General features: G+C 44.0%; 1 protein-coding gene across 1 annotated transcript in view; it reads left to right on the top strand.

Annotated features, from left to right (window-relative positions):
• Positions 1–12,643, top strand: part of LOC137433177 (uncharacterized) — a 138,065-nt gene extending 125,422 nt beyond the window's left edge. The window contains exons 16-21 of the mRNA XM_078783988.1: positions 3,739–3,841; positions 4,005–4,071; positions 5,335–5,463; positions 10,905–10,976; positions 11,266–11,421; positions 11,904–12,643. Coding sequence (XP_078640114.1) covers positions 3,739–3,841; positions 4,005–4,071; positions 5,335–5,463; positions 10,905–10,976; positions 11,266–11,421; positions 11,904–12,508 — 1,132 coding nt within the window. The 3' untranslated portion in view covers positions 12,509–12,643. The remainder of the gene's footprint in view (positions 1–3,738; positions 3,842–4,004; positions 4,072–5,334; positions 5,464–10,904; positions 10,977–11,265; positions 11,422–11,903) is intronic.
• The last annotated feature ends 8,284 nt before the right edge of the window (positions 12,644–20,927 follow it).

The raw sequence follows: 20,927 nt of genomic DNA, 5'->3' as shown, positions 1-20,927 counted from the left end.
CTTCCTGCACACAGCACATGGCCTCTTCCCAGTTCTTTCCACCTCACCACATGCTTTACCACTTGCCCTCACCTTCGTCTTTCCTATATTCACCTTCAGACCTTTTGTCTCCATACATTCCTTCCACTTGTTCATCTTTTCCTTCAGTCCATCCATACTTTCCACAATCAACACCAGATCATCTGCATACAACAACTCCCACGGTAAACCCTCCTTTACGTTCTGAGCCAGCACCTCCATCACAGCTACAAATAGTAGTGGACTTAGTACCAACCCCTGATGCACTCCCACTTTCACCTCAAACTCACCACTGTTCCCGTCCTTCGTCCTTACAACTGTGCGCGCTCTTTTGTACATTGCCATCACTACTCTGATCAACCATTCCTCCACTCCTAACTTCCTCAATGCCCATGTCAATACTTTGCGTGGAACCCTATCGAATGCTTTCTCCAGATCAACAAACCCAAGAAACAACTTCTTCCTCTTCTCCATGTACTTCTCCTGCAACTGCCTCACAATAAAGAGCGCGTCTGTCGTTCCTCTTCCTGGCATAAATCCAAACTGCATTTCGTCGATCTTCACCTTCTTCCTTATCCTCCTCTCCAACACCCTTTCCAATACCTTCATTCCATGCTCCAATAACTTTATCGCTCGGTACGAGCCACACCCCAGAGGGGTCACCTTACCCCTTGTATAGAGGGACGACGGTACTCAGTTCCCAATCCACTGGAATGCGGCCTTATTTCACCACCAGATTACAGATCTCTGTCATTCTCTTCACACCCCAACTTCCTGCTGCCTTCAACATATCTCCCACAACTGCCGTCGGCCCTCCCGCTTTTCTACTCCATTGCATTTATCGCTTCCTCAACTTCCTTCTCAGTTATCTTCTCTGCCGGTCCTAAAACTGGGTTACTCTCTATGTTGCCATCCCATTCATTCTCTGTATTCAACAACAACAACAACAACATGCATTTTAAAGGCCATTTTCCCTGCTAGAGCGGGGGTTAGCCTTACGGTCCCCATGACAATCTTCTCCATTTTGCCCTATTTTCTGCATCTCTCCTTGTTATCCCCCTTGCCCGCATTTCTTCTTCCACCATCTTTAGCCAAGTCTTTCTCGGTCTTCCTCGTCTTCTACTTCCTTCTACATTCATTTCCATCACTCTTCTCAACCAGTCACTTTCATCCTTCCTCAACACATGACCAAACCATGGTCATGGTCCGCCTCTGGTCCCTCGAGCGACGGGGCTTGCTTCGATCTCTCCACGGCATCAAAGTTTGAGTGTTTTCCCGTTCGTTTCTTTGTCAAATTTCCGCTGCGTATTTTGTTGTGTATGTGTTATTGTGTGTTTCTATTTGGTTTTGGTTTTGTAGTTGTTGCAAATTTGTGTGTAATTAGTCGTTTCTTTGTTCGCGCCTCGTGCGGCCTGGTGTCTCGTGCGGCCTCCTCGTCTCGACTTGTGCCCCGCCCCCTATATCTCGTTTGTTCTTTCACCTCTGCTCCTGCTTTCTCAAATCCACGTTCTCACTTAGAGACTTTTCCCAGATTGTTTTCATGGTTTTGTTTAAATAATTTTTAAAATATGTTTATACCGCAGCCGTGACCACCCCCCCCGCCCCCCCCCCCCCAGGATTTCCATGTTTTAAACGTTTCCCAGTGTGTACCCTGGATAAGAATAGGTATGCCGTATCCCTGCGTGTCGTAAGAGGCGACTAAGAAGGTTGGCGTCAGGAAGGGCATCCGGCCATAAAAAAAAACATTGCCTCAAAAAGAGAACCATGACAATTCTCTGTATTCAACAGCATTTCCATATATCTTTTCCATCTTCCTTTAATTCCATCTGGGTCTACAATGATTTGTCCCACTTCATCCTTCAAGCAACTCACCCCCATCACATCACACCTCTCTTTCGCTATCTGCTTTGCAATCCTGAATACCGCTCTCTGACACTTCAAAATAACAAAGGAGTAAGGAGTATTTAATTGTGGTGAAAGTTAGGCTTGGGAATGTGACTTTTGGTGATATACCAAAATTGGTGTCACTGCGTTCAGATTGTGGATTGAGATTGAGATTGGTGAAACCAAAGCGTTCAGAATCATTGGAATCTCCCGCGATGATGCTATCTCCGAGGGCCTTTCACTTACTCATCGCAGGCAGGTTGGTGGTCTTTCTGTCTTCTACCGACTCCTCTCCGGCCTTGCTCCCCCAGCTCTCTCTGGGCTCTGTCCCCCAAATATTCCTGCAGGTCGCACAAGATCTGCCTGCAACCCTCTTATGGTTAAACTGCCAAAATCAAGACTCTCTGCTCACCTTCACTCTTTCATTCCTCTTTTCTCCCGCCTCTGGAACAAACTCCCTCACTCTCTTCAATCCCACTCCTCCCTCCAGGTCTATAAAACAGCTGTTCACCACCATCTCTTATCTTCCCCAATCCAAAACCTTGATCTTTTCTACCCCCGCTAATTTAACCCCAAATCCACTTTTTTGAGGTGACTTTTGTCTTCTTTCCTGGAAGTCCTTGGTGTCCTTGCGTTTTATACCTATCCTGCCTCCCCCCAGGCCCTCTGCCTCCCACACATCTCCCGATGTCCCTGCCCTCAAATGTTGTGTTTGTGTGCTTCCTCCCCTTCTCTCCCCATCTTGTCGACCGCTCCCATTTTTATATACTTTGTTTACTTGTTTGTTTGATTTGTTTGTTTGATAAATGTTAGCTTTTTCACGAGCCTCGACAATGTATACAAAAAAAAAAAATACTATTTGAATGTTTTCACTGAAATTCTTTCTCGGTGCCTCCATTGATTTTTTAGCAAGGCACGGTGCCTCTGATTATGTATCCTTTACTAATTGTCCATTAAAAGTATATATTTGACTGAAAATCTCACCTCTCCAAAATTTTGTTGTGTGTTTTATCACGGCCGATGTGCCCTCCAATGCCTTTGGCTTCCGTCGAGGTGTCACATCCTTCATGGCACATCTTGACTATTCTCTTTCTTTCCGCATCTTCTGTCACCACTCGCAAGTTGATAAATGTAAATCAAACAATGTAGTGAAACATTTGAAAACTTTAATACTGATGATTTTTAGCTAACCCCCGCTCTTGCAGGGAAAATGGCCTTAAAATGCCTGTTGTTGTTGTTGTTGTTGTTGTTGTGTTTCTGGTGATGATATTCATCTTATGAAATGTTGATATCCTTCAATTTCTACCACGGTGTACGAGTTCCTCATATATATTCACAAGTCATACATGTACGAGCATGACAAGTGATTTAGAGGCGTAAGAGCAGTACACGGCCAGTGAGAAATGGAATTCTTGATGTAAAGTGCAACTCCGCCACCGGGAGGGGTTCAGGCCTGTCGAACCGGAGGAGACAATACCCAGGGAGAGATACGAGCGAATCTGGGACATTTTGTAGGAGGAAGGATACAATTAAGCAGATATTTTCCAGTTTTCAGCAGTAGCCTAAATTGAAAGATTTCTCAGATTGTCGTGTAGGCCTCAGATGTTGTAAGGCAAGGGGGATGTTGAGAAGATGCATGCTTTGCTTTTATCATGCGTATCAAATGGCGAAGTAATCACATACACCACAGCCATGTGTGCAATTGAGGTGCAGGTTGATGGTGTGGCACTGCTGTAGAAGTTACTTGCACCCCTTGGCATGGCATCGCAGTGTGAGCGAGAAGGTATTCCACTAATGTGGTTACATGATCAATTTCTGTACATGTGTTTTCCACAGAATTTGTTGTGCAAGTCATGATCTCAAGTTACAAAGACGTAAACCACTAACCAAAAGAAAACGTCCCCGCTCCAAAATTGAGACCAGTCCGACCAACTGTGAGGTAAGAAGTGTGTGTGTGGTGGGTCTTGACCCACACATATATAATCGTACATTATAAAGTTAGAGAGAGTACTTTTATTGGAATGTCAATAAAAAAGTGCATCGTGTAAAGAGCAATATATCTGTTTTATGAATGCCTGTACATCATTGTTTCTCCAACGCAGGAAAGTGATGGAATTAATTGCAGCTCCAATGAAGAGCCGTTGCCAATGAACGTCAGCCTTCCGTTGGGTAACTTAAAAATGCCAAACAAATGTCACTATTCTGATGTAGTATTGTGTGGATGTTGATGAAGCTTTTTGAACAGACATTTCTCTTCGGTGTGAAAATTCTTCTGCTGATGTTTTGTAAATGAGTGTTGGTGGTGAACCTTCATTTTCCGATTGCAAAACAGGCTCGAACTAGAGGTACTCAGTGGAGTGCATACCTCTGCCAGGCTGAATAGTTTACATTTTGCATCCCACTGTTCGGCCGGATCTGCATTCGGGCCTGAACCAAAAGCTAATCGACTTCTTGTCACCTTACCAAGTCATACACCAAGTTTCGTCCGAATCCGTCCACAACTTTTTGAAATACCGTTTTTGGCCCCATCTCTCAATTGTGAACAATCACTTTAAAATTCTAGTGCTGGATCCAGATCCTCACCAAAATGTAACCAATTCGTCCTTGTCACACACCAAACATGTCCACCATGTTTTGTCAAATGTCCACTTTCTTCCGTCCACTTTCAGTGATGGATGTAACTTTTCATTAACTATCAGTTGTTGCAAAACCTTTTTAGCCGCGTCGCAGATGCTGCTCATAGAGTGCCCTCTGCTGTTGTTGTTGTTCTTCTTGTTTACCCTTGTGGTGACATCTTCAAGGGATGATCCAGATGAAAATTGCATTTACGGAAACTGCTGTTTTTAACCATTAAAGTAATAAATAAATAAACATACTGCAAAGACAGATTTTCCGAAACTGTCCTTTCTAACCAATTCCTCCCTCTTCCTCCTCCCACCACTCCTTCCACCTCCCACCGCTCCTTCCTCCTCCCACCACTCCTTCCACCTCCCACCGCTCCTTCCTCCTCCCACCGCTCCTTCCCCCTTCTGCCGCTTCTTCCTCCTCCCACACCTCCTTCCACCTCCACTGCTTCTTCCTCCTCCCAACGCCTTTTCCTTCCCCACATCCTTCTCCTCTTTCCCCCATCCACCTCACCTCCTCTCCCACCATTTTGCCCCACTTCCCCACCCCTCACGAGATCTAATGAAAAGTGTAATTTTGTAGCAACTTCAAATTAATCTCAACTCTCCCTTAAATACGTTCCTCTTTGTCAATTTGTGTATGAACAATAGCAAGACTTGTAGAGGAGCTATGTACATATTGCATAATTTTTCAATAACCTATTTTTGTGCGGCATTTAAAATGTAACTACTTAAACAAACACTTGTGCTGTCCCATTAAAACTGACCATTCCTTCTTAACCCACATCCCCCTTTTCATTACACACAGATTCTTTCATGCCTGATCCTCCTGCTCATGCCAGAGACTTTTGGGATAACTTGATTAAAGCTGATCTGGTTAACACGGTATTTCAGCCTCTCTGTGATTTAATTCGTCATGGTGAGGCAAGCAACCAAGGTATGTTTATGTTTAATATATTTGGCATTTGTTAATTAAGAAAAGGTTGAATTTACCTTTGTACAGCAGTATTAATTATGATTTTATTTCCTGTTATAACGACCTTTACAAATATTTCATTTTCTATCCTTGATCAAGGACTTGAGGGGGTTTACCAGCTCCTAATAGATCCTCCAACAGGAGTAAAGTTGCATTTGCCAGCAATAACCAACAAGGGGCCTGAAATGTGTTTTTGGTTTTGCAAATTGGATTGTCTTCAGACAAAATATCCAGTTGATTATAGTCTTTGCAGTTTTTCCTGCTTTTTAGGTACGTTGTACTTTTTTTTTTCCTTTTTTTTATATCTCCTTTTTTCTATATTCTCCAAGTCGTGTGTGTGTGTGTGTGTGTGTGTGTGTGTGTTTGTGTGTGTGTGTGTGTGTGTGTGTGTGTGTGTGTGTGTGTGTGTGTGTGTGTGTGTCATCCTATGACGCAAACTTCTGTGCATAAAAAAATAAAATAATAATAATAATAAAACATAAAACTTCTGTGCAGTTGGGGGAGGGAAGTTGAGGCGGTAAAAAAATAATCCTTAGCCCGGGCGGGCTAAGGTGGAGGGAGGATGCAAGTTCCAAGGGCTCTTTTCAGGATTGTCACCGAAACCTGAAATGCATTCTCGGGATGCATGCCTCCAGTTGTAGTTCATTCGTGGTAATATTCCCTGGGATGGTTTTCAAAATCTCGATGAGGTTCTTTATCACTCCTGTTACTCCAATTATTACTGGTACAATTTTGATGCTCTTCAGCTTCCAAGATCTCTTGCCCTCATTTTTGAGGTCCTGGTATTTGGTCATTTCCTTGATTTCTGCGTTGTTTGGGCCAAAATCGCTGGGTCCTGATATCTCAATCAGCAATGTTGTCTTTTCCTTTTTGTTCTTGAGTACAATGTCTGGCCGGAATGCTTTGTTTTCTATGTTCACGCTCGATGGAATCATCAGGTCGTACATGAGCATGACGTCCTCATTTTCAATGATTGCCTTTGGTTCGTGTTTCCATGAGTTTTTTGGTACCGGGATGTTTAATTTTTTGCAGATATGCCAATGAATCACTTTGCATACTTTGTTGTGCCGTTGTGTGTGACGTTGTTCTGATAGTTTTTTGCATCCTGAGAGCAGGTGACCCGTGCTTTCTGTTTGTCTTGCAATATCTACACTTATCTGTCTGGCTCTGTCCCGCCATCTTTTTAAAATCATATAGTGTAGTGTCCTTGATCTTGGGCATTTATTATGATTCATTTGCGTCCCAGTTGGCTCATTGTAATGGCTAAGACCTCTTCTTAGCCATTCCAATGAGCCTTCTTTCTATCCCTGCTCTGTCCAATTATTTTTTGTATTCTACTGCTCTTTTGTCATTCTCCCTGTTGTTGGTGTATATTTCTTGATATTTTCTTTTTAACATACGTTTTGTTGTAAGAAATCAAGATCTACAACATTGTCTCAATAGTAGGTTTAATTCAGTTTCGATCTCTGGCAACACCTGTAAGAAATCATCAAGCTTTGTATCAGTATTCCGTAATCATGGAAGTAGCAATCAATTAGCAATTAGTGCAAGCAAGCCTGGAACATCTAGATATACGCACCATTCGAGTATACTCTAACACTCAGAATAAATATCACAGGAATGTATCGGAGCGATGTTCATCCACGTTCTTATAGAAGCCTCTCAGTGGTTGGAGACAGCATAACACCTGGGTTCAACTTAGACACAATTTCATTACACGTTTCTTTTGTCTTTTTGCAATTTATGGGGCTGTATTTGTTGCTGTTTCATTTTCCTGTTTGGCATCTTCTATTCGCACCTGTTTTTGGAAATCTTTTTCAAGGTGAGTTAGGGATACTTTTTCAAGTTTATTGTGGTCTTGTTTATTTACAAATTGTATCCGATAGTCCTTTGAGCATTTCACATATTTAGATAGTCCTACACTTATCGCTCTGTGCACCTGGTTGAGTACCATCAGGCCGCTATCTCCCTCTTGTCTCGGCAGGTACATTCTCGGGATGCATTGGTTTTTGTAAAACATTTTATGGATGGTAAGGAGTTTTCTTGTTTTGATGTCTAACTTGTTGATTTCTCATTGGGGCCAGTTTATTATTCCACAGCTATATTGGAACACTGGTACTGCGAGCTGGTTTATGGCTTTGGTTTAGGTTTTTGGGGAGAGGTATGTTTTCAGGATCAGCTTCGTTCTATGTAGGTATTCTTTGGCGATTGTTTTGCGCATTTGTTTGTGACATATTTGGTGGCCCTCTTCTACTCTGAGGTATTTGTATGATGCTTCGTTTTCTAACTGCTGTATTGTTGTTTCAAGGTCAGTTTTTATGTTTTCTGTGTTTGTTGGTTTACCTTGTACAAATGTGCACTTGGCGCACTTGGTGCACTTGTCTAGTTCAAATTCCATTTGAATGTCCTCGGAAAACCGTTTTACTCGTTTTAGTTTTAGTTGTCAATTTTTCATCATTTGAAGAGAAGAGTTTTAAATCATCCATGTATAGTAGATGTGTCACCTTTCCTGTTTATTTGGACGTCCTTCTGTTGGATGTTAGGGTGTATCCATGTCCTTGCTCATTAATGAGGTTACTTAGTGGGTCCAGGGCCAGGCAAAACAGGACAGGAGAAAGGCCGCCTTCTTGGAAGATCCCGTGTTGCATCTTTACTCTTGGTATTTCAATTTTTCCTTTTGAGTGCTGCAGCATTTATGTGGTATTCCATAGATCCATGGCTTTCTCAATTAACTTGATTATTTGGGAATTATCTTGTACATTTGCATGCATTTTATCATCCATGAATGTGGGACACTGCCAAAAGCTTTTTTTATAGTCTATCCAGGCGGTGGACAATTTGGTTCTTCTTGTGTTGCAATTTTCGAGTATGTCCTTGTTTAGTCATAGGTGGTTTATCGTACTGTAACATCCTCTCTTGCATCCCTTCTGTTCTCATTCTAGGCCTCATTATATATCGTATGAGGTGGTGGTACATTGTGATGATTCCTGATATGTGATGGTTTGTGATTATCTGTGATGATTTCTGTTAAAAGTCTATGTTGTTGGAAGACAAGTTAGTGGCTGGTATTTGTGGGGTATTTGGGTCTATTCAAATTTTGGGATGAGGAAGGTGTTGCTTTCCATGAGCCATTCATCCTTTTCATTGAATGCTTGAGCGTAATGAACGTGGAGAGCATCAAATTGCTTTAACCAGAAGTTTGGGATCCCATCTGGACCAGGGCTTTTGAAGTTTGCCTTCTTTGCAAATTGTTGTCTTGTTTTTTTCTGCATCAATGATTACTGGGGTCATTTCCTCAAGATCTTGCTTCTTCTTCTCCAGGTTTCAGATCCATTCTGCCTCCTTGTTGTGTTATTTTCAATCTTCATAAATTCCTTTCCAAAATCGTTCCAGTTCATCTTTTTCAAGATGGGATGACACATTCTGCTTCCGTTTCCCTAGCTCACAGTGGACAGGTCTTTTGATAGCTCCCCAGCTCCCCCTACTCTCTAAGCCCTCTGACAATCCCCAGCAACTACAGGATGCTTGCTTTCTTCCAGTAACCACCTCCTGTTAACCCCTCAAAATCTAGGCTGACTGCACACCTCAACTCTTAAGCTCCTCTTTTTCCTCATCTGTGGAACCACCTTCCTGACACACTTCTATCCCAATCTTTCCTCCATGGCTTCAAGCAGGTGGTGCATTGCTATCTCATGTCAACCCTCATCCTTACCCTGAATCGTTTTTGCCCCCATTGACCCTTCCAAACCTAACCCTCTTGCTTTCAGGTTCCTGAGTTTCTTCCCCTCCTTGCTCTCCTCTTTTCATGTCCGTTAATTCCTTTGCTTATTTTGTCCAAATGTTGATAAACTACCCCACTGTTGGTTAATACAGTCCTCCACATTGCTGTTCTTCCATGTACTTGCATCTTGTAAGGAATACTGAACAAAAATAGAATACTCAAGTTTCATTGGCAAACTTTAAGCAATAAAAACTCAATGTGAAAACAATTTTATTGCAGCCAGGATGATGTATTTCTCAGTTAGGTGTTGCATACAAACGATAAAGCAGGGGAAAAAAAGAGTACACAAGCTCCTCTATGAGCCACAGTTATTATTAGGAACTAGAGCAATGCTACTGTGTCGCCGATATGTCCTCCGCCGATATGCCTCCACAACCGGTAGATGCCCTCGTTCAATGTCCTAAGAATAAACAAGTTTGATTTAAATCCTTTCAGCTGTTTTCAAGTATCACATTTTCACCAGCCATTACAGGTTTCACATCGATCGGTGAAGCGGTTTCAGAGAAGGGTTTTTTTTAATTATCGGCTTTCAAGCTAATATGGCTGCCACACAACGTGACATATGACCTTAAAAATGTACACTCTGCATATGTATGGGTAGGGGATCACATTTGTGAAGTTTTGTGTTGATCGGATAAGATTCGTTTTTCTATCCAAGATGGCTGCCAAACCACGTGACCTACAACATCATCATTCTCAAACGATATGCAACAATGGTGATAGATATTTGTAAAATTTCGTATCGATAGGGTAAGCGGTTTCAGAGATATAATTATTTAATATTTCCTTCGATCCAATAAGGCTGCCACACCATGTGACCAATGACGTTTTCGTGGTCATCTTTTAATCGCCATGCCTAGTCAATGACACACATAAAGTTTTGAGTCAATGGGTTTGGTGGTTTGGGAGAAGATGATTTCTTTAGGGTTTTAGGTTAAAACCAATATGGCTGCCAAACCATGTGACCTATGATGTTATAAATTTAATATTTCAATACAAATATGTCATCGATAATGTGCATGCAATTTCAGATTTTTAGGATAAGGGCTTTGATTAAAACATTTTTGCCTGTTACACCACTTCCCCTATGAATGAATGAATGATCGTTTTAAGGCCATTTTCCCCGCTAGAGCGGGGGTTAGCCTTGTGGGCCCCATGGCAATCATGGTTCCCTGTTTGAGGCAATGTTTTTTTTATGGCCGGATGCCCTTCCTGACGCCAAATTATGGCCGGATGACCCTATGATGTCATTATTATCATGCCGTTGGTCTCCATTGGGAGTACTTGACAATGTGCCAAGGTTCAAATTTGTTCCATTCAGCGGTTTCTGAGAAATAATTTTTTCATTATTTGCTTTTAATCCAAGATGGTTGCCACCACGTGACCTATGACATCACAATTATCATAAAAACATTCTGCATGGGTGTCACTCCTACCCTGAAAGTTTAGTCTCAATTGGACATGTGGTTGCTGAGAAAAACGAGGTTTAGCCCTTACGGGTGGACGGACAACCCAAAAAGAGAATGCCTCCGGCCACCTTCGGGGGCATAAAAATAAAAAAAACAAGTAGTAAGGAGACTTGAAACTCTAATTGATAAACCTTGTCTTGTTCTGTCCTCAGTGCTCATTCAGGCTTTCAACATGGTTTTCTCTGCTGGAGTACTCCACACCATACATCAAAATGTTGAAGCAGGTACAGCAGCCAATGGGCCCCTTCACTATTATTTCTCTCTTAACTGGTACTCAACTGAGTTTCCTCACTAGTGCATGTCTTAGAGATAAAGACTTTGTTGTGCAGCCGAGCTATTTACAGAAATTTGAAATGGATACTCTTATCACCACATTGTCTCATCCATCTTCAAAATTATTTATGACTCTTTTTAATACTTCACTGTCAGTCGGCCATGTTTGTTTGAAAGCCGTTAATTGTTCTAATGGATAATTGATTGTCATTGTTGTTCTCTTAATATACCTCCTTGTAGAAATAACATCCCAAAAGAAGGCCATAAATGCAGATAAAGAGTGTTTGTCAAGAATGAAGAAGTTTGTGGAACATCTGTCTCCATATTTATCACAGCAACCAAGCCTTACCTTCTCAACGAACCATGAAAATGGCAGACAAGGGCAACCATTCAATGGTCAGTTTTTTAAATGACTTTTGAAATGTTATTGAAAAGTAGCAATTAACTGTTTCAATCAACAAAACAAGTTACAAATTAAAATAATATAAAGACAATTCCAGTCAGAATACTTGTCAATCCAGGCAATCTGTTCTATGCACGTACATTTAAAAAATAAAGTTCAACAAGATGGATGAAGAAATGAGGAGGTGGTTAAATGATCCAAGTTTATGATTGCTAATCTAATCTGGATGATATTCCCAATTAAAATTGATGAAACAGCCCAGTGTGTATGTAGCGCTGAAGAGCAATTGCTCACACTTGTACATTGTGTAAGGCCTACATGCATCACAGAAGGTTCCTTTTGCCCTGTTAGTGGAAACATGAGAATAGATAGAGAAGAAACATTTTCTGTCGAAAGTAACTATTTAGCTATTGGTCAACAGAAGATGTGTTGATAGAATGGTGACTTGATTGTTTGTTCATTTTCGCTTTCACAGATTGGACATCTGCTGATGCGCAGTCTGGCATGATGAGGCATTTGGACATCGAAAATCAGGAGGCTACGATGCTTCTTCCAGGTCATTGGCTTGATGACACTCATATTCAGAAGGCGCACAAGCTGATCAGAAGAGCAAACCCTCATATAAAGGGTCTGAATCCCCCTAGCTTATTCGTTTGCGGGCAGATGGAAACTGTTGTTGGAAATTTTATCCAGATCTTGCACACCAATGGAAACCACTGGGTTACCGTCACAAACATTGGATGTAATAAGGGCGAAGTTAATATATATGATAGCCTGCATCGACACGTAGGCAAAGATGTTAGAGACTGTATTACTCGCATGCTGCACACTCTCTCGAAAGATCTGACCATTGTTATGCCACAAATGGGCAAACAGGGAAACTCAGGTGACTGTGGGGTCATGGCCATTGCTGCAGCGTTTGAATTGGCCGGTCAGAGACGGAAGTTCAATTTTGACACAAAGACATGTCGCAGCCACGTCTTTTTGTGTTTTGAGGAAAATACCTTGAATCCTTTTCCGTTGTCAAACAATTGCCAGATGCTCATTGAAACAATAGATCCACCATTGTCTCAATCTTGACCAGAAAATGTGTTCAGGTTTTACCAGAAAGTCAGTTTTACCAGGAAGTGACCAATGAAAACTATGTTGCAAAGTTAATTCAGGTCTACATCTTTGTTACAGAAAAAATCTTATATAGACACTTCCAAATGAAAGGGTAACATGATGTATGGAGAAATGAGGCGGTGGTTAATTGAATGAAATTTTGAAAGTTCTTGATTGCTATTCTAAAACCATTGTGAATGTCTCAATTGCAATTGTCAATAGATCTTGTCGGGTGGACGGGTGGTAGAAAAGATCATGGATTTGGATTGGGAATGATCTGAGATAGTGGTGACCAGCGTTCTTGAAGACATGGAGGGAGGAATGAGATTGAAAAGAATGTGCGAGTTGGTTCCACAGGTGGGAGAGAGAAAAAGGGGAATGAATGAGTGGAGGTGAACAGTGATTCTGGATATTTTGGAGTTTCACCAGATGGGAGTTGATGGTGGACTGCGTGCCCCCTACAGAATCCTGGGGGTGACAAACACGGAAATACGATTGCTATTTAATAGCAGAGAGTGCAAGACCAGAAAGAGGTTGGTAGAAGACAGAGACTACCGACCTGTATGCAATGGGAAAGTGGGACGCCCATAAACTCTGCTTCATCGCAGGAGATTCCAATGATCTTTAAGGCCTTGGTTGCTACGGCATCAAGCTGAGCAATGTGTGAGGCAGGGGCACCAGCCCAGAGGTGAGAGCAGTACTCCATCAGGCTGTGGATGAGGGCCTTGAAGGTGGATAGGAGTTCAGGTGTGCTAAGGAAGGGCTTCACATGACAGGGGATTCCTAGTCAGCTTCTGGCTTCGGAGGCAATCTTTGAATGAACAAGAGAAAGAGAAAGGTTTGCCAGGATCAAACGACATATTGCAAGTGTTTGTCCAGCTTGTGATTTCCTCAATGTCTGAAGACAGAGGGACGAGGCTGCAGCCTGCCTATCGGAAGGATGAGAGATGTCATGGCAGATGGTAGTCATCAGCAAAGAGATAAAGGGGGTTTTCCAGAGGGTCAGAGAGATCATCACTGAAGATTAGGAATTGGACTGGGTCCAGAACACTGCCTTGGGGCACTGCAGCCTTAACAAGGAGGGAAGATTGAAGGATTCTTTTGAGAGCCACACATTGGCTGCAAGAATAGAGCAAGTCAGTAAGCCACGTGTGGAGTTGGCCTTGAATGCCATAGGCATAGAATTTGGAGATCAAGGCGGAATGCCAGACTCTATCGAAAGCACCAGATATGTCCAGAGAGTGACTCCATCGAGTGAGTGCCTTGTGATCTCATGTCTGACATTGAAGGCCTCCATCCCTTGCTGGGAGAGTAGAAACAGCATGTCCAAGTTGCAGTGATCTGGTTTGACTCCGAATTGGTGATCTGAGTGGAGGCCATTGGAGAAAAGCAAGGACTCCATATCAATTGTGATTATGGATTCCATGACCTTGCTGATGATTGGAAGTAAGCTGTTACACAACACACACACAACATGCATTTTAAGGCCATTTTCCCTGCTAGAGCGGGGGTTAAGTAAGCTGTTAGGTCTGTAAAAAAGAGAACCTCAAATAACTCAAAAAGAGAACCATGACAATTAGAACTACATATGGGCAGGGTACAGCCCGAAGTGGAGATCGGTTTCTGAGGTTTGGGACATGGAATGTAGGGACAATGACAGGGAGATCAGGAGAAGTGGTGGAAGTATTGATCAGAAGAAGAGTGGACATATGTTGTGTGCAAGAGACAAGATGGAAGGGAAGTGGTGTGAGAATGGTGAAGGGTAGGCAGGGACAGAAATACAAGTTTGTGTGGCAAGGGTGCCCGGAGGGCGTGAATGGTGTTGGTGTCCTGTTTTCTGAGGAGTTTGTAGACAGTGTGGTGAGTGTGACGAGAGTGAGTGATAGGTTGATGATGGTGAAAATGATGATTGGAAAGCTCTTGGTGAACGTCATCTCGGGATATGCTCCGCAGATTGGTCGGAGCGATGAAGAGAAGGACAAGTTCTGGTGTGCGATAGAGAAGCTGATGGAAAACGTGAAAGATGAGGAAGTTGTTGTGGTAGGAGGAGACCTAAATGGACATGTGGGAAGGAGTATGGACAGTTTTGAGGGAGTTCATGGGGGTTACGGATATGGTGTGAGAAATGGAGAAGGTGAAAGGATTTTGGAGTTTGCTGATGGAGCTGATTTGTTGATTTGTAATACTAAGTTCCAGAAAGAGGATAATAAGCTTGTTACATACACGTCAGGTGGGTCGACGACAACCGTTGACTACTTGATGGTGCGTAGGTGAGATAGGGGGCACTTCCGGGACACAAAGGTGATCCCGGGGGAGGAGGCTGTTTCACAGCACCACTTGGTTGTCTGCGACATAAAGGTGAAAGGTGCGAGGAGAGCTCGGCGGGTGAAGTACCAACCGAGAATGAAGGTGTGGAGGTTGAAAGAGGTGACAGTAAGGAAGGCATTAAAAGAGAGGCTGGGTAGGGTAGAGGATGATGTGGTTGAGCTTGAACGTGGTTGGATGTCAATGAAAGATAGTCTGTTGGGAGCCATTGGTGAGGTATGTGGATGGACAAAAGGACCACCGAGGCACTCGGAAACATGGTGGTGGGATGAGGAAGTTGGAAAGAGGATTGACGAGAAGAGGAAGAAGTTCAAGAAGTGGCAGAAGGCGAAGGGTACGGGAGCAGAAAAAGCAGAGCATGAAAGTTATAAGGCAGCCAAGAAGGCTGCAAAGACAGAGGTAGCAAAGGCGCAGGAAGCATGTAGGAAAATGTTCGGAGAAAGCTTGGATTCGGAAGAGGGTCAGAGAGCGGTATTCAGGATTGCAAAGCAGATAGCGAAAGAGATGTGTGATGTGATGGGGGTGAGTTGCTTGAAGGATGAAGTGGGACAAATCGTTGTGGACCCAGATGGAATTAAAGGAAGATGGAAAAGATATATGGAAATGCTGTTGAATACAGAGAATGAATGGGCTGGCAACATAGAGAGTAACCCAGTTTTAGGACCGGCAGAGAAGATAACTGAGAAGGAAATTGAGGAAGCGATAAAAGCAATATATATAAAAATATAATAAATAACCACCTTTAGAGGCCATTTTTCCCCGCAAGCGGGGGTTGGCCTTTTTCGGGAACCGTGGTTGTTGTTGTTTTTTGGTCCCCTTTTTGAAGCAATGTTTTACGGCCGGATGCCCTTCCTGACGCCAACCCTTTTTGTCGCCTTTTACGACAAACAGGGAATTACCAGTGAACTGGTACTCAATTAGCCGACCTCGGAAGGATGACAGGCTGAGTCAACCCCCCTGGCGTTAATTCAGCGATCGACCGGGATTCAAACCCAGGATCCTAGGATCCTAAGCCGGCACCCTAGCCGCTAGCCCAACACCAGGGCCGCTAGCCCAACACCTGTCTTTTTCGGGTGACATAGTCACAATTTCGGTCTTCGAGGCCGGCCGATAGGCACAGTGTGACCGGAAGGGACTAGGTTCTCCTGACCACGTGGCCCTCGACTTGGTGGGGTTTGTCCGCACAATGTGGGTGCTTTCAGGATGAACTTTAGCCGGGGAGCGTTTGGGTGCCCCGGTCTGATACTGCCGCCCACGCGCAGAACAACTTGTGAGTGCACGTGGGTCCTGGCGGTCCCACTGGCCTAGCGCTACCATGTTTAGACAGCGAACTCCGTCCCCGGGCACCACGTCTGACTCTCTTATTCAGTGAGACATGGCGACGTGGCCACGGTAGGACACCCGCGGAGCCCCGGCGGACCAGGGACGCGCGAGCCTACGCGTTAGCGTGCTACGGTGGAATCAACGGCTTCGGCCACGGCCGGGCCGATACTCGGCCGGAGCCGAGAATGAATGAAGCAATGAAGCTTCCAAAAGCATTGAAGATTAGAAAAGCGGGAGGGCCGACGGGAGTTGTGGGAGATATATTGAAGGCAGCAGGAAGTTGGGGTGTGAAGAGAATGACAGAGATCTGTAATCTGGTGGTGAAAGAAGGCCGCATTCCAGTGGATTGGGAACTGAGTACCCTCGTCCCTCTATACAAGGGGAAAGGTGACCCTCTGGAGTGTGGCTCGTACCGAGGGATAAAGTTATTGGAGCATGGAATGAAGGTATTGGAAAGGGTGTTGGAGAGGAGGATAAGGAAGAATGTGAAGATCGATGAAATGCAGTTTGGATTTATGCCAGGAAGAGGAATGACAGACACGCTCTTTATTGTGAGGCAGTTGCAGGAGAAGTACATGGAGAAGAGGAAGAAGTTGTTTCTTGGGTTTGTTGATCTGGACAAAGCATTTGATTGGGTTCCACGCGAAGTATTGACATGGGCATTGAGGAAGTTAGGAGTGGAGGAATGGTTGATCAGAGTGGTGATGGCAATGTACAAAAGAGCGTGCACAGCTGTAAGGACGAAGGACGGGAACAGTGGTGAGTTTGAGGTGAAGGTGGGAGTGCATCAGGGGTCGGTACTAAGTCCACTACTATTTGTAGCTGTGATGGAAGTACTGGCTCAGAACGTAAAGGAGGGTTTACCGTGGGAGTTGTTGTATGCAGATGATCTGGTGTTGATTGCAGAAAGTATGGATGGACTGAAGGAAAAGATGAACAAGTGGAAGGAATGTATGGAGACAAAAGGTCTGAAGGTGAATATAGGAAAGACGAAGGTGATGGCAAGTGGTAAAGCATGTGGTGAGGTGGAAAGAACTGGGAAGTGGCCATGTGCTGTGTGCAGGAAGGGTGTCGGAGTGAACTCCATTCAATATACAATGTGCGCTGAGTGGGTTCATCAAAAATGTAGTGGTCTGAGAGGGTCATTAACCAGTGTGGCAGCTACATTCAAATGTAAGGTGTGCACAGAGGGAGCTGCAGATGGAGGAAATGTTGAGTTGGATCTTGGAGACAGCGTGAAGCTGGAAGGTGTGAAAACATTTTGCTACCTCGGAGACATGCTGAATGGAGAAGGTGGATCAGACTCGGCAACGGTTGCAAGAGTGAGATGTGCATGGAAGAAGTTTCGGGAACTGAGTGGCGTGCTGATGAGGAGGGGAGTGTCGTTGAAGCTGAAGGGAAAGGTGTATGCTGCATGTGTGAGAAGTGTTATGATTTATGGGAGCGAGACATGGGTAATGAACGTAGAGCAGCAACGAAGGCTGGAAAGGGTGGAAATGCGAATGGTTCGGTGGATGTGCGGAGTATCGTTGACAGAGAGGAAGACAAATGATGAATTGTGAAAGATGATGGGAATAGAGCCTGTGATTGATGCTGTGAAGAGGAACAGGTTGAGATGGTTTGGTCATGTGTTGAGGAAGAATGAAAGTGACTGGTTGAGAAGAGTGATGGAAATGAATGTCGAAGGAAGTAGAGGACGGGGAAGACCGAGAAAGACTTGGCTAAAGATTGTGGAAGAAGAAATGCGGGCAAGGGGGTTAACATGGAGAGATGCAGAAAATAGGGCAAAATGGAGAAGATTGTCATGGGGACCGCAAGGCTAACCCCTGCTCTAGCAGGGAAAATGGCCTTAAAATGCATGTTGTTGTGTTGTTTGTTAGGTCTGTAGTTAAGGTGATCAGTTTTTGCAACTTTTTATGTGATGCAGTGATGTTGGCTGATTTCTAAACAGATGGAAGATGACCAAAGAGAGGGCAAAGAGCATTATGCCAATAAGTCTGGTAAATTGTAAAATAATGACATTTGTCTTTCTCTGCTGACTCAGGGGTCCAATCATTTCCTAAATTCGACTTGCTAATCATGAGTCTCATCACTCAAAATGTCATACAGGATTACTCGTTGGTAAATACAGCAAACTTGCCAATCCCATCCCACCCTCGACTCCCCCATTGTTTTATTGATAAACTGTATACTGTTTATTTTGATCAGCCTAGTATACAGCAACTGTGTACTGGTATGTTCAGATCAGCCTCGTATTCTCAGATATCAAAATGGGTATGCATTGGCTTTATTAACTCTAAATCTTTAATGATCATTTACTTTAATGATCAACTTGAATCAATTTTCATGTTAATGGTTTTAAATTGCCTGAAGAATGCTACAAATATATTATGATTTTGCACATTGATCTTGTTTTAGTTTATAGCCTGGTGTTGGCTTCGTGGTTAGGGTGCTGGCTTGGGATCCTAGGATCCTGAGTTTGAATCCCAGTCAATCGTTGAATTAACGCCAGGGGGGTTGACTCAGCCTGTCATCCTTCGAGGTCGGCAAATTGAGTACCAGCTTGCGGGGATGAATGTGCCGGTGTGTGCCCCTGTTTAGAATAGGTACACCGTACCCCTGCATGTCGTAAGAGGTGACTAAAGGGTTGGCGTCAGGTAGGGCATCCGGCCATAAAAACATTGCCTCAAAAAGGGAATCATGATGATTGTCATGGGGCCCACAAGGCTAACCCCCGCTCTAACGGGAAAATGGCTTTAAAAAGGGAATTTTTTGAAAAATCTTGTTTTAGTTTATGCTGCAACATTCTTTTGTACTTTTTGTAAAAATAAATCGACCTTTTTGTATGTGCTTCATTTTTTTTTACCTTTTACCTTCATTGTGAAAGGTATCCTCTGATTTGGTTTTATAATGTGGTGGTTGCAGAGGCAGATAACTCCAATCCCAGTGTGTCCATAAAAAGTCAACCACGCCATCAACAACACTCACCTCTGGCCGGATCTTCGTGCCCAGGGCCGGTTTACCTTACCTGGGAGAAAAATAAAGCAGATGGGGAACCATGCTGGTGACTACATGGTGGCTACTTAATTAGTAGCCATCACGTAGTAGTTAGACCGAGTGAACCAACACCATGGGCCGCACACCACCATTACAATTATGTACACGGACCAATGGTCCTGGGAACGCTATCCCAGATCAATCGTGAACATGATATGTCAAGACATTGCATAAAACTTCCATACACTTTATTATAATACATGCATTTGAGCGGAAAATGATGGGAGGAATGTCGGTTGGGAGAATTGCAATTGAAAAATGGCGGGTGGATTAAAAGGAGGGCAACCCTCTGCTGTTGAAACTGCCAAAATCAAGACTCTCTGCTCACCTTCACTCTTTCATTCCTCTTTTTTTCCCGCCTCTGGAACAAACTCCCACACTCTCTTCAATCCCATTCCTCCCTCCAGATCTTCAAAACAGCTGTTCACCACCATCTGATATCTTCCCCCATCCAAAACCTTGATATTTTCTACCCCCGTTAATCCACTCCAAACCCACCTCCTTCAAATTCCCTGTTTTCTTTCCTGAAATCCCCTGCAGTGTCTGTTATGAAAGTCAAATCCACAACATTGTCCCAATAGTAGGTTTAATGACAATTCGATCTCTGGCAACATCCTGTAAAAATACGATCATGCAATATATCAGGATTATATAATCAAGGAGAAGTTCAGCAATTATCAATCAGTGCAAGCAAGCCTAGATCATCTACATATACGCACCATTCAAGTCTACGTGTCGCAGATTATATGTCACAGGAATGATCCGGAGCGATGGCCGTCCGAGTTCTTATAGACGCCTCTCAGTGGTTGGAGAGAGCATAACACCTGGGTTCAACTTCGATACAATTTCATTACATTCTCCCCGCCGTTAAAACTACACTTCCGCTAAGGCAGAAATCAAGCACGCAGCAGCAATAGTAGGGCAGCGATTGTTCGTCCATGTCAGTCGGTCCATCCGTAGCGATCGGGGCGACGAATTTCCCTTCCAGCACGGGTCCGGAAACTACCGGGTACTACATCCCCAAGTCCAGAGTCCCCTGCGTCGGAGTAGCCGCCTAAGTCAGGTGACGAAGGTGGCACCACAGAGCCTACAGGTTGGGGTGTATTTGGCGGCGAGATGGCCGGCAGATGCTCCATAGGCGGAGCAACGGGAGAGTCCATAGACTCGTAAATTGGTTCGTCGATTTCCCCGCAAGGGGCCAGGTGGCGTATGGAGACAGTTGACTCGCGTCCATCAGACATCAACACACGAGCATGCTCAGGATTAGCTTGGAGTACTTGCACCTTATCCACTAGTGGATCGTACTTACTCATGCGAACCGCACGTTTGAGGTAAGCCGGTCCCGGCTCTGCAAGCCAACTAGGTAAAGATCGGATACTACCCGAACTCCTCGGGTGATGAAACATCTGTTCGTGGGGGGGTTTGGTTGGTTGCCGTACACAGTAAAGTCCTGATCGAGTTCAGTGCCGCAGGTAACGACGAAGCCCATTTATCTAGGCCTCGGCCGAGGGACTTAAGGCTTAGCGTGACGGCTCTCCATATAATACCATTGAAGCGATCGACCTGTCCATTTGCCTGCGGTCTATACGGAGTGGTATAGCTAGAAGCGACATTATGCTGGAGTAAGAAGTTCCTCACCTCCTGGGACAGGAACACCGCACCTTGGTCGGTATGCACGTAGGCCGGATTG

Source organism: Myxine glutinosa, chromosome 8 (assembly GCF_964187855.1).
Source record: "Myxine glutinosa chromosome 8, kmMyxGlut1.1, whole genome shotgun sequence".
NCBI classification, from domain to species: domain Eukaryota; kingdom Metazoa; phylum Chordata; class Myxini; order Myxiniformes; family Myxinidae; genus Myxine; species Myxine glutinosa.
The sequence above is the reverse complement of the archived record's forward strand: the minus strand, read 5'-3'. Positions and strand labels throughout refer to the sequence as shown.